This window comes from Anopheles ziemanni, chromosome 3, assembly GCF_943734765.1.
Source record: "Anopheles ziemanni chromosome 3, idAnoZiCoDA_A2_x.2, whole genome shotgun sequence".
NCBI classification, from domain to species: domain Eukaryota; kingdom Metazoa; phylum Arthropoda; class Insecta; order Diptera; family Culicidae; genus Anopheles; species Anopheles ziemanni.
In genome coordinates this window covers 67,945,336-67,959,987 of record NC_080706.1, presented here as the reverse complement: position 1 = coordinate 67,959,987, position 14,652 = coordinate 67,945,336, and the positions used below count along the sequence as shown (strand labels likewise).

Here is a 14,652-nt window from a genome sequence, read left to right as displayed (position 1 = left end):
GAGAATGACCGTAAAGTTCGCGATTTCGATATTCCTTCGTTTTGTCTCGCGTTGGAAAAGCTTGGGAGGACGATTCGACTAAAAAAAGGTAACAACCAGGCAATGGACAAGTAAAGTCTGTCGAATGGTCTCATTTTCTCCACTGGATTCTTGTTTGAAGCGTCAGCAGCGGAGAGCTATGATGCATCATTTGTTATCCTATCGGAGCATCGTTAAGACCTAGTCCACTGGCTGTTCCACACTTTAGTGTTTGTGAATCACGTACTAAGTCAATATTTAGTATATTTTATGAGGGAAGCAAAATAATATGGGAGACCAAGGGGCAATATCGCCATACTATGTTCTGTAGACCAAGGGTTTGGTTAACTTTCCAAAAGTATCGCTCATAAAAATAATTAGAAGTTTAAACTAAGCATAATCAAAAGAAACTCATGAAAAACTTAAATAGAAATATATCTGATTTCTGTTATACATTCTAACTACCAGAAAAATTTACAATAATACTTTTGCTAACGATTTAAATTCCATGTTTTCACAATGTCTTTTTTAATCGTTCCGAACGCAAACATGCATTTTTTCAGAAAATAATCTTGCGAAATTTAAGCATTTGTACAGATCATTGTGATAAAATGAAACAAGCAAGCAAAATGTATCGAATTTGTTTGTCCTCTGTCGTTCCGTAATCCTTGAGCGAATGTCAACCAATTATCAGAAATAAATGATAATAGATTTCATAAGCCCTGGAGGGTAAGCTAAGAAAAGGGTCCCATGTAAACATATCCCTCAAAGGTTCTCGTCATTCACCGTCCGTCGCCCGTGACAGCTCCTAATCTACTGAAGCTGTTGATAGCTTCATACTTCAATTTATCAAAACCGAAGGGCAGCACCCAAACCATAAATTGGCAATCATGTCGTGCGCCTTTGAATGTAGCGGGAAGTAGCGTGGAAAAATAGCGTCCAAACAAATCACGACACAGCGATGACTGTCAAAAGCATGCATCCCTTGGAAAGCAATCCCAAAACGCCGGTCGGTCGTTTTCCTTCGCCGCCGGTACTGAAAAACTACGCCATTCTATGCTTGATGAGATCGCGATAAGGTGAGAGGACAATAGAGTGGAAAACAGAGAGGGCAACTGTCTAGCGTGAACGCAAAGATTCGCAGCTGAAACTCCGCTCAAGTGCGGCGTTATCTGTACCCTTTCCATCGCTTTCCTACCGCGGTGCCAACCGGGTAAACACTTCTCTCCCTCTCTTTCACTCTTATGCTGTCAAACACGTTTCGCGATTCCAAGAACGCTTCGCGCACGCGTATCTATGTGTTTGTGTGTGTTCGAGCATAACAAAACCGTATGTTCGCAAGGGAATGCATGGAAGGCAGCGAACGGTTTCGTTAGACATCGCTAGAGCAACATTCGGTACGGAGGGATATAACCTACCGGCGGGACCGTTTTCAAGTTACTCTGATCTCTCTTCAGTTGTCGAATAAATCTTTCGCCTTTTACTAAAGATTTCCGTGGAGAGGGATACTCTAATGAGTCTAAAATGAATTTTTGTTCAGTTCTGATTCCTTTCGGGGAAACAGAACACCTAATCTACACATACAACATTTTAAAAGAAACGTCAGCTCGTGTAAAAAATCAGGGCATGGAGCTATAAGTTTGGCTTAAAAAAGCCTTTTTACTTCACGATGCCGTACTAATCTACAAATACAAAATGTTTAAAGGTAAATTAGCTCGTATGAACACTGTAGCGTTTAAACTTATAAAATAATACCAGCTGTATGGAGCTATAAGTTAAGTTTTGCTTATGAAAGCCACGATACCGTTCTAATAGGTAACACAATGTTGGTCATTAATTGAAGTTGTAAAACAGTCGATCCTTCAGAATTTCCAACTTTTCGATACCTTTGCGTTTAAAATTAAATTAATTGTTAATTAACTTTCAGTCATGAAAAAAGGTAAAATATTAATTGACAGCAATTTGAACGCATGAAAAAGGCACGAAAAGAAGAAAGCAATTGCACTGCGTATAAATGCGTTGATTAATTAAAAGCTGCCACCAGGATATCGCTTTTCGTCCCGCAGGTTGATTGCAGTTTGCCCGCCCGAAACAAAAAGTATAAAAAGCAGAGTCGACATACGACTCCCCGGGGAAAAAAAGGTCAGCGCCAGGACGGAGTTTGGGCCCGGGTGTCGATAAATTCTTCCGTTATGGTAGGCCGGCAGAACCCTCCGGCTTGCCCGTCCGATTTATACCGTTGTGTCGGTGTGTTTCGCATTCATCTCACCGTTTTATTGCCTTTTACTGCCAGCCTACCAGTGTTCGGGGCCAGTGCCTTCCCCCTGCTGCCGGCGAACTTCAAACGGAAAATCCAATATGGAAGTGACTCGCAACGGATCGTACTATCGAGGTGCTCCCGGGTTCAGGCCTCACGGTGGGCTCCAGAATGGAACAGTGAGACGTGCACGTCGCGTCATCCGATCTTTGGAAACTGCTGTTGTTGTTCTTATGTTTTTGCTGCAACTTCGTGCCCTTTCGCTCGGTTTCTTTTGGTGCCTTCTTTCAGCCTTCCTGTGCTTCCCAGACTCCCGGAAAAGCTCCAGCCTCGGAGTTCGGTTTTTTACGGGTGGCCAAGGGAAACCGATCTTGCTATTTGCCCTTGCTTACCCCCAACGGTATGCGTGTCTGCGTTGGTTAGAAGGATTTATTCCCTTATTTTACACCCATTTCCTTCGTGTTTACTTTTGGGAACGAAATTTGACCACGTCCACACCGGCGTCCATCTAGTCTCTGGCTGTTCCTGGTACTTCCACGAACCGAAACACCTCACCGGTAACAAACCTTCCAGCAGTCGCTTGACTTCAGCAAGATTGAAGCTAGGTTTAGGCGTTTGTTTTAGAATATATTTACACCCGAGACCGAGAACTCGGATAAACAAACGCATCAAACATCGCGCCATATGCGTTAGTCCCGTGTGCCGGAGAACTTGCTGCCATGTTTGAACAGCCTTCCCGAACCGGACCTTCTAGCTTCCCCATTCGGGGCCACGTTTATCACTGGTTTATTTACAGTGCATTAAAAACCCCGAAGGTTCGGTTTGGACAAAAACTAAATCGATAAACGAAAGTCCATGTCTTCCAGTGTGCATCGTCGGGCGAGTTGCGTTCACTCCTTCGGATTGGAGCGATTGAAGTCAGCAGTTCGGTACCTTTGAGGAGAAGTATTCTCGCTCCAGACGATGCGTTCGGAAAAGCACGCACTCGTAAGAGCATCTGCGTAGATGAACTAGGCCCCGACGACACTCCTCCTTCCCTCCGGTTGCGACGAGCGTCTGGAAATGCACTTCACCGGTTCGAGCAACCGATCGTCGACGAAGGAATCGGGTTTGAAGTTGGTTTGTTTATTATTTCTTCCCAGAGGACCAGAGACCGCACCGTCGTCGCCGTCTCCACCGTGTGCATCGGAGCGATACGGGAAGATTAAAGGTCCCTCTGCTTTGGGGTGAATAAATACACCGGCCTGGGTTACCCACTTCCTTCCCGCGTTCCGCGTCTCGGGAAGTTATAATTTCCTTCGGGAGTGAAGTTGTAATTTCCCTTCACACCAGCGATGGTTTTCATCGGCTACCATAATGTCGAACCCCTCTCTCTCTCTCTCTCTCTATCTGGGGAATCGTTTGATCGGAGTTAATCGGTGCTGAATGGTAGCTTACGACTTTGTTTTTTCTTCACCGAGCGTTCCGAGAACTTTGATGAACAGCGTTTGTTGTCTTAGCTGTACCGCACATTCGGGGATCTTACTTTGTTTTGGCGAGCAAGCGGTGTTATCCCTAGATGCAAGGACTTTTGATGTTGATTACCCAGAATTGAAACATGCATTTACATAAACAGTCATACCTAAAACATGAAAAATAAGCTCATGAATTTTAAATACCACAAATATAAAAAAGTTAAACCATGTAATAAAAACAATGTTGGACAAAAGTATAACATACTCAACAATTTTACAATCCACAAACTTGGTTAAAAAGGAGGTTATACCGAACAAAACACAAATAGGGAACCCTTCAGGCTTCAGAAAAGGAAAACACCAGGACCAGGAAAACTCCCACATACGAAGCCGAAGGTGACACAAACCAAACACAAGCGCAAAACTAATAAAAACCCTCTCACACCCCCTTTGGCATGTCCGCCTACCTTCGCTGGCGGAGACAAAAAAGCAAACAGTTCACCCTTTGCGCAACCGGAAGCGCCAGCTAGAAAGAGGGATGCCAAAATCCCGGTGATAAAAATGGGCGCTGGAAAAGCTAAAGGACGTCCAGCCGGTCGCAGGACGCGTGTTGTCGCTTTCGAGGCAGTTGCCCTTTTTCGCCCGGGGAGTGCCGAAGGGAAATAGTTTTGGGCCAACGTTCGGTTCGGGGTGCGTTTAATTTCGTTTTTTGTTCCCCTGTTGGGTCGCACTGCTCGTCATTCTTTCGCTCGGTGTCATAAATTTTGTCCATTATTATCGCTTTACACGTTCGACTGCGAACACCGGAGGGCGCCACAGGACCCCGGCTGTAAGGCTGATTAAAGCGTGGCACTAACTCCAGCTGGAGCGATTTCGGGAACTAGGGGTGACAACGAGTGCGAGTTTCACCTTCCACCGGGACCGACACCACCAGGTCGGATATCGGACATCGAAGCCTCCTGCTTCACGCGCCATACACCGATAGACGCGATAGTCACCAGACCTTAGGCCAGACTAAGCGCGGGAAGCTTCCCATTTCTCCGCACGCTCGAGTCGGCGTAAGTTGGCGTAATCGTAAATTACGTACTTTACGACGGGATTTCAGTTTTTATTGCTGCGGATGCGTCGTCCCCTTTGCGATACTGGGGCGCGTAACGTCGGCGTAGGGTGAGCTCGAAGCGCTGGTTCCCTTATCCAGAAAGACCTGACCTGAACCAAGAAGGTGTGCGTACTGCTGTTTTCTGCCGGGCTTACAGCGTTGTTCCACGCCGAGAATGTGCCCTCGGATTCGGATCTCGACTCATTGATTCCTCTTGACGCCCGCCCCGGCGAATCCCCCATCCGACAACCACCCTTCTCTCCCAAGCTAGATGCACCGAAGCATAAACCAACTCATACTCCTGGAACGTACGAACCTCTTACCCTCGAGCAACTTCAACTTCCAACACCGACGGCGCAAGGGAAGTTGTAGGTTTGTTGCCATTTTGTTTGTCGTCTGTTTTCCCCCGAATCCTGGACCCGGAAGGCGAGCTCTTCAGCCGCCCGGGTGCTGCACTAACCGTAACTCCCGGAAGCTCCCGGGACGTACTGAATGGAAAGCAAAGCCACCACCGTTGCCAGGGGAGTATATACACAAGGGTTCGCACAAGGGAGCTCACTCATGCTTTCCTGGTTTCGAGAGACCACTTGAAATGTATACCCACTTGTTCATCATCGTCGTCACCAACGATGTCGTACGGTACGGGACGACCTCGTCAGAATCCCCTCCCCCGAGTCCAGGACTTCAACTTCTTCAACCCCGTACCCACACATCCGAACCCTGTCGACACAACCGAGCGCAGCCGAGGTTTGGGAGTATTTTTGGGGAACGCGTCCGTTTCGCTTACGCAAGTGGATTTGTTTCCCCCGATACGCCCGACAAGTGTAATGAAATTATGAGCAACTTTTGTGGTCGACAAGATCGGATCTGTCGCTGCCGGGGCTTTGCGGTAATCCAAGGCAGGGGTACTGCTCTTCCTCATCATATATGTTTATTTGCTTTGCCATCAAACAGATGCCGGGTTCGGGTCGGGTGACACTGGCGAATATGATGCCTGTGCTTCCTAATTTGTCGTAATACGTGAAAATTACTCTCCTGTACAAATATGAAATTCCTCACCACTGTTGTTGCAGAAGGGTAATCTAAAATCTTGCAATAAAGACATAGCTCCATACGGCAAATTTAATTTCATTAGGTTGTTGCAATTCAACCTATACAAAGCAATATGCTAAAGTTTGTCTTTATTGAAATACATGTTCCTTGGTCAGCTGGGAACCAACTTATTTCATTATTTTTTCATCAAAGTTTGTGGATACAAAATTTACCTTTTTTGCATCAATTTGTATTATGATTTGGAGTACAAATATATTTTACTCGTCTCTGAATGACGTGTAGATTTTGTGTTATGGGAAAGTTATTAACTATACTAAAATTGATTGTTATTTAAATAAATTCAACGGCTTTTGACCATGAATATTACTTTAATAAAACATAGTAACATTAACTTCAGTTATTCTAAACAACTCTTATCTTAAACGAAATAAAAAAAAACACCTCAAATCAGTATTCCAAACAAACATGAAAACTCACTCACGTCCTTCGCGTGTTTTATTACCACTTCATCAGCACTTCATGCACCAAAAGTTGGTAACTTTTTCCAATGGCTTTCAGTAATTTTGTTTGATTCATGATGGTGTTGACCACCGCCCACGGACTCAACAGCCGGTACAACCAGGATCTGCTGCGAATAACAGCACCGTAACGAGCGTTTAGTTCCGCTTTTCCCCGTTTGTGCCATATTTTCCGATGGATTTTTAACAAGCTACACCGAGGCGACGCCAAGAAAGCTTGCTGTTCTTTCCCTTTCATTGAGTGGTGATGGCGCTTAGAAGGACTGCAGCAAAATTACTGGTGTTTCTGTGGCAGTTTTCTTCCCGTTTTACCGCTTCTTTTTCCCGTTTCGGTTTGAGTTATGACTTTGTTTGATAAATGGATTAAACGTTTCCGGGATGCTGAAGCAGAAGCATCGCGCCGACGTGAAGGATAATCGGTGAGTTTTACTTGAATGTTGAAAAAGCGACTGACCGACCGTCGTCCAATGGATCGGGTCGAGGAAAATGGGGCCAACATTCGTGGTGCAGTGGAAAACGACTGTTTAAAGTGAGGAACGTGTCGAACGAGCGTTAAAACGAGCGTTTTCTTATCATCACTTCTTTTTCTGTAAAAACAAATTTCAAAACCCATGCTCGTCAGATTCGAGAAATTTTCTCCCACATCGGCGAATGGGAAATATTTATCATTCCATCCAGAGTGTGGAACTAAGAAAACTGCACTGTTGCAAAACAAGTAGCATCGCAAACACTAAAATCAGATGATCGTATTGCTTTTTATGATCTCCCCTATCACTCTTGTGGTTGCGCCATGCGTCGGGGTACGGAGAGATGAGACTTTTCCTCCACAACATCATCAACATAAGCTACAGCAGCTACGTCAGCTCATACGAACACGCTGCACAGGTTTGCCACTTCTTTGATTTCCCTACAACTCCGCTTCCTCTTTTCCTCGATGTGTCTGCACTGAGTTTTGCTCGTCCGTGCATCAACGTTCAGTTTTTCCACATCCCAAAAGGTATCAGACAACGAAGGCTGATGACGGTGCCGTCGGGGCAACTCCTCCCTTCGTTTTTCCCGGTTTTTGAAACCGCCCCACACTCCTGCCTTACTCCTTTAACAAACTGTGGTCGTTAATGCTAATGTTGAAATAAATATGTTTGCCTGTTGGGTGAGTATAGGTTGAATGCGCTCTACCGATTCCTAAAGGTGTAAAAAAGAGGATGCATCCTCGCGAAGGAACGGATCAGTTCGTCCCTAATGCATGGGTTGAAAAGGAAATAGTATGCTTTGCTTATTGCTGGTTATACTAACTGGCAAAATTTAATTTCACATTTATTTAATTCTATTTTGAATTGTAAATTCAATAAATGAATTTGATTTATTTTCTGATTAAAGTTAATTTAAAAAGCCCGTTGAATATAATTTATTAAGTCAGTTAAAAAAGGGAGATCATTACCAACAGTTTTAAGGACCTTTGTCTGGCTATTTTTTGCTTCTTGTATTTATTTTTTAAAAACTATATAAACTTACACTCTTTAATCTTAAATCAATCATTTTTAGTAACAATTGATGAAATGTTACGTCAGATATTCGTATCGGTTCCCTAGACTTATCATTCCTCTCCGATCTGCTTGTGAATTTCCCAGCGGAAGACAAAGGTTTTCCCTCCGGAAAATCCATGTCCACCGAGAAACTTTCCAATGAAGTACAAAACCCCCCCGTTCGAAGGAAAACTCCGAGCGAATAAAAGAAAGAAATCCTGTCGATGCACCGAAGGACCAACTGCTCGAGCTCGAATGTCCTGAAACGGTTGTTGCTCTTCGCTGTTCTGCTACACGACTACTACTGGATCACTTATACACACACACACACACACACACATAGGAGCAGAGCTCTACTGCAAGCGCATGCGATTGCATTAAACAAAGAACAAGGGTTTTCGCAGGAGTTTCATCGTGTGCGGGCCGGCCGGGGAAAATGCCTTTTCCCTCCCTCGTTTCATGCAGTCGGTGCTTCCTCTCATTAGCTCTCCCTCCTTTCCTCTTTCCCCTGGTGAGCTATAAAATTTTATGGTTATTTGCTTCTTCCAGCAAACAGAAGCTGGCAGGAAGGAAAAACGGATTGCAACCCACCGAGGAACACGGTTCTGGAATTACATCTGCCGCTGCTTAGGAGCTGGCGAAGGAAGGGGGTGTGGTGGTTTGAGGGAGAGTGGGGTAAAGAGCGGAGCAGACCCCTGGCCTGGCCGTTTGGGGAGAGGCTTTCCATCGACGGCTTGAGCTGGTTCGGCACCGGTTTTTCCCGCCACCAACATGGAGGCAAACAATCCCTCCCAGGATTAAACAACGCCGGCCGACGACTCGTTGTTGATACTGCGGAAAAGTTACAAACACAACCGCACGGAGCGTAAACGGGTGCGTAGAGTGGAAAATCGGAAGTTTTTCCACCACCAAACAACCTGAGCAAGCTTCCCTCAGCCAAGGAGGAGCACAATGATTACCAGCCAGGCTTGGGATGCGAAGGTTTTTGTTTTGGATACTGGCTTTTTCTTCGCTCAGGTACGTTTTATTTTTTCTCTCCTCACCAGCACATCTTAACACGAAAAATGGTCCAGAAAAATTGGCCCTCCATCGTACCGGTTATCATCTCGCGGGCAATCTCGTGCAGCGCACCAGCAATATTACGTATTCCCTTATGATTACGTTTTCCACTCCGGCACGGATCGGCGTTTCCCGAAGAAAATGCTGCGTTTCGCTGAAAGTGTACTCGGGGCCGCCGCGATGCACTGTTAGGAAAATGTAATTTTTTTTCCACCCCACCGATCCCATCGGGGTGCGGTAGCGTTGTCGGTATTTTCCGGCATTTTCAGCGAAGTTTCCACTTTTCTCGAAATATTTCCAACCGCCCTCCAGACAAAAAACAAAAAAAAAGCGTAGACCGCGGTTGCATAGTGGAGCTTGAAATTTTACGGCCATTTAAACCAGTTGACTGGCTTCGTTTATGGTCGCGCCAAAACGACGGAAGGAAACAGTTTGATTCGCTAGAGGCGATTATTCGGACAATCTGCCACAGGACGCGTCCGATTACATCCACAGGACGTTGCGCATGCCAACAATTTGGAGTTCCGCGGACGTTTAAATGTACCGTTTACGATAGCAATTTTGAACCGAAACGAAACTATAGCAGCAAACATTGTTGTGTATAAAGTTGGACAATAAAGCTGGTTTTAATTAAATTCTTAATTAGAACGAATTTAGTTACCTATATCCCAACAATGGAGATATTCTAATTAAATTCTCAACAACGTCAATCGATCCTTTGTTATAACCATTGTAAATAAAATGAACAATAAACGTTTGTAATACACACTCTTCTCATCAACAATAAAAGTGCAGCAGGTAAAACGACGTGTTTAAACAAATGTCATACGAATATAAACATTTTGGAAAATCAAATTGAGTTTGAACAATCATATCCACAACCATTTTAGATTCAGTAATACCAAGACTTTTGTAGGTTATTTGCTCTTCTCACAGAAACAGCTCCGAAGGACTTGTTTATAGAAATTAGGACAATGTCAATTATACAAAGATGTATAATCCCAATACCAGAAAATAATTATACAATGCCCAAACATCCTTTGAGAAGCATCTTTCTATTCGAGGAATTTTCGGCAGCGCAAGTTATTCCCAGAAATAAAACCTCATCCGCTCGATGGCCCTTTTCTCCCAGATAATTGAGTGATAATTCAAGCATATCTGCTCCAGTCGGCACACGCTGACGTACAGTATAAGCCTCCAACCCTTCCGAGTCGTGGAAAACTGGGGCACATGTCAGGACAAAACCTCCCACGCATGCATCCAAGCGATGGATGGTACCACGTTTACGCATTACCGGGTCAAAATAACGACCAGCCGGAACAAGGGTATGTATGCCGCCGGTATGGGTGTGAGGTGGGTACGTCCCGGAGCTCATTTCCAAGCACTCCCGTTTGAATTAACGCCTGCCGTGCAGACTCCAAAAACCTGGCGGCTGCTGACGGCAGAGCGCAACCCCCCGGGGTGGGATTAATTAAATCTAATATTTTTCACCACACATCCGAAAAACATCCCCTACCGTCCGCCTGACCTACTTCCTTCCTTCTTCCGGTGAGGTTTTGTCCCAACCAACCAACAAAAAAAAAACTGGTCCAAGCGGAAGTTATGTACGTTCCGGTGCTAAATTTCAGCCGGCGATTTTATCCAATTTCGATTCCGTGCTCTGCCATTTCCTGTTGTCCTGCGGCGACTTCGGCTTCTCCAAGAGACCGCCACACGAGATTCCACTAATAGAGTAATAATTTGGGCCCAACACGTGACCATTACTAGGCGACGGCGTCGTGCGCCACCACGGGGACCTTTTTTGCTTATTTTTACACCATCCCGAAGTTTTTAGATAAACCCACTCCAACGCTAAGTAACTCACGACCCTCCAGAATGTGTGCCATAACAAAGTGCCACACGAAACCGGGCGAAATTAAAGGAAAAGGACTTTAAAGGACCTCCCAGCCGTAACGTTGGTTGTTATTTAAATAATTGTTATTCAGCACACCACTCACCTATAATGTCCAGCCTAGCGGCGGGCGACGCCACACGAGCACCGGATGCCTTTGCCCTGGCCAGACAAACGTAGCTGCCCCGGTCCAGAGTTCCATTAACCGCCCGGATGTGAAGGTTCGATCCGCTCTGGTAGATGCGGCGTGGCTGCGGCTCGGTGGCCTCCTGCCGGTCGTACACTGGCACCGGATTACCTACCGGGGAGTTCAGTAGAGGAAGCTCGAGTAAATAATTTGCATCCAATGTTCTACACCTCAGTGTTCTTCCACCTGCCAGGGGGAAACCTCTACTTACCGTTTAATGTCCACGAAAAATCGATCTCATCATCGAAAAGGGCACGACACTCGAAGGTGACCGGTTCACCCTCGAACACCTGCCGACTCTGCGGTGTCACGGTGAACTGAAACTCGCACCGAACCGTGTCTAGATGGGAGGAAGAGAGCCGGGAAGGAAAAGCAGAAAGTTTAATCAGACGAGCACAGCAAAGTTTGCGTGATTTAGCAAGGCGACCCTAGAGGGACATCAGGTGCTGGAGTGACGACGGGAAGCTAGAGCAGACTATAGGCATGCCTTGATTGGCAAGTGGCGCAGGGGTACCATTAAATCTAACACCGACAAGCATCATCAGAAGAAGGCTAGTGCTAGTCCTTTGTGAACTTTCCTCTCTGTTTGTTGTTTTTCTGCGTTTGCGAAAAACTGAAGGTATCCCTAGTGCTACCTGCAGGAAGGTTCGAGCCCTCCAAAGATCGGTCGAAACTGTTTAGCGATTTTCCATCAACACGCTACGGTGGTGTCGATATCTTGCTTCCGACGACGAAAACTACTGTCATCAACTTTTCCACACCAAAAACCTCTAGTTCCCCAACTCCAACGCAAGCCACCAAATACACCACCTGGAACCTTTCCAGGTTCTCCTGCCGGTGGCTCAAGATATTGCCGCTTTGAAATTCCTTCCTCCCCCATTCCGGTGGCTCAGGTGTTCCTGGCACGGAACGAGATTGCCTATCGTACAGTGCCAATGTGACGAAAATGGTCTCGGTTCTTGGGTTCAGCAGAGCAGAAATAACGACTTAAAAACTTCACTAGACCTGGAGTAGAATAGGGAAAAAATAGGATCGGTTATAGAAGCTTCCCGAGCAAGGTGTGAATAGTGAACTGATTTTTGGGGAGATTCCCGATAAACGAAGTATCGAACACAACCGGGGAACCGAGGGGCGAGGTCGGAGCCTTCCGTTTGTCATAGAATTTTATGGAATTCGATTTTCCACTTCCGCAGCAAACCGTAGAACAGGCGGAATATGCATCTCCCCAAAACGCACGGCACGTATGGAAAGCCCTAAACCTGCGTCCTCTAGTCTAACCATTGAAGGCTGATAAGAAATTCTGATCAGTGCCGACAACTGGATTCGATTTAGAAGCGAAAATTATGCCCTTATCGTGTCGAGCGGCTTTTGGTGGAGTCGTAAAGCCGGGAATAAGGTATATCATAAAATGGTGAATATGGTATACTCAACGTTGGAACGCGGTGTGGCCATGATTTATGTATATATAAAGCAAGGGCACAGTTATTCGATCAGGAAGCTAACTTGCTCGAAATGGTCCGATATTATGGATATGAAAATTATATTCTCGACCGAGTAGAACTTAAAAGAAATCACTTTGAATGTACTATACATCAGATGCGGCTTATAATTTTATTTCTCACAGCAATGAAACCAAACGGTCGGTAGAATATACATTATTCACCATTATTTGCAACTCTTACAAATCCTTCTCAAAATTCACGCTTCGTTAGCATATCATACTAGCTTTGGTACCTTCATAATCAAAGCTAAGCCCCAGCATAATCCGGGGTATGATTTTCAACGCCATTAGAGGCAACATTTACCAATACATACATTATTGTCCGCACCGCCGGAGGCTAATTGCAATTTACTACTCTCGAAGCGAGAGGCGATGTTTTGCAATGGCGAACTTTTAATTAGGACTCTTTTATGAACCGATTCGTAGGCGGTGCCAACGCAGATGCAGTACGCAGTGGCGGTTTGGATTCTAATCGGCATTCATTCCACAACCCAGGAAAAAGGGGAGCTGCTTGGGAATGAGCTCGTTAAAAGTAGAAATGATTGGCAGGAAGTTATAAAGTACGGTGGGGTACAATCCGCACACTTTGCATTTAACATAAGAGATATCCCTATAGGCAACTAGTCATGTCATCTAGTCATAAAATGTCATACAAAATTATAGCAAATACTTCTAAGTGTTATTATTTTTTTCTTACTCCCAAAAGGACATAATTCGCAACAATCTTTATGCATAGACTTTGTTTAGTCCTATTCTTGTTTTTCGCATGCGCAAGAGCTCAATCCACTTCAAAATTAATGAACCATCTCATAATCAAAAGGGTAATGGAAAATCGCAAAAGTGTATTGCTCCCAAAAAGTGCATGCTGGCCGTTGGTTTGGGGTGAAAAGTGAAGTGAAAACATCCAGTAAAATTTAGGAAACAACCCAAAGCCCGACGGTTTTCAAAAATTGTTCGCCGTACGTGCAATTCGTGAAGACAAATCACGCGAAAAATGTTACTTCCGGCAGCCTTATAGCCGCGTCTCATTCCGTACCATTCGCCAAGCAACGGTTCAAAAGCCTTTTTTGACAATTTGTTCTTTCCGCAAGCCGTTGAAAGGTGTTTTTGTTTGCCGCTTTACCCAAGTTGCTTCGTCCTACTGATTGCAGCTTTTCGCCCAGATTCGCCGATAGGTCTGCTAGCCTTCTCCCCTCCGCTGCCCATTGCGTGTCGATGAAAGCTTAATCCTGTCATTTATCGAGGCATTTATTATTTCTACATTTTTTATTTCCCACCATTGCCCGGAAAGAGGTCCTTATGCTTTATGTCGCGACCTCGGCGCGAGGGCGGCTCCGGGGTCGGATTTTGGGTCGTAAAGAGTTTACGTTCGGGACGGCGGCCAATACATGCGTGCAGGTGCGCGATTTGTCACACGTGCCGACACACCGAACCGGGCTTGCTTTCAGGCTCCATGTCTCCAACTCGAACGAGTCCGGCAGAAAGCCCGTTTTGGGTCACCTTTCAGGAAAAAGGACTTCTCCATCCGACGCTAACAGCGTCTACGACACTCGGCTTCGACGGCAATGGTAACGGAAGGAGAGAAAGCCTGTATGAGTTACGAGGAAATTTCATTCGCCGGCAAAAACCAAAATCCTTTTTTGGCACACGTTCGACGAAAATCTGGCCACCGATGGACGGTCGGGAAATTGTGTCACGTATAAACGAACCCGCTACACTTGGACGGGTTTATTTACGGGGCAATTTTCGTTAACCGTTATTTGTGCACGAGCTGAGTTACGTTATTCCTTCGGATTTTGGGGGATGGGACTCATCTTCAAACCAGAATTTTGTTGTCATAAGCTATACTCATACTGTAAAAAAATGGGGCGAAAACAACAAATTTGAATTAAATGCATCATAGTTTGATGTTGTTGTTTAAGTGTGTAATCCTAGTGAAATTATACTCTGAGGAAAAGCTGAGTGTAATGTTTAAAGATCATAAATAAATAAATATTAAAAGAAACCTGTTCCCCAAAGAAAGTTGTCTTATGAATTAGTGTTACGAATTGGTTCACGGGTTACAAAATCTGATAAAAGTTTGTGAAAAATT

The 14,652-nt window shown here is 45.1% G+C and overlaps 1 protein-coding gene and 1 non-coding gene across 2 annotated transcripts in view; one reads left to right on the top strand and one right to left on the bottom strand.

The window, feature by feature from the left end:
* Positions 1–14,652, bottom strand: part of LOC131285328 (tyrosine-protein kinase-like otk) — a 57,129-nt gene that overhangs the window by 41,601 nt on the left and 876 nt on the right. The window contains exons 2-3 of the mRNA XM_058314181.1: positions 11,271–11,399; positions 10,979–11,170 (exon numbers count right to left, since the gene is read on the bottom strand). Coding sequence (XP_058170164.1) covers positions 10,979–11,170; positions 11,271–11,399 — 321 coding nt within the window. The remainder of the gene's footprint in view (positions 1–10,978; positions 11,171–11,270; positions 11,400–14,652) is intronic.
* On the top strand, positions 1,456–1,577 carry LOC131290098 (U5 spliceosomal RNA). Its single transcript, XR_009189278.1, has one exon. It is a non-coding gene; the product is annotated as a U5 spliceosomal RNA (small nuclear RNA).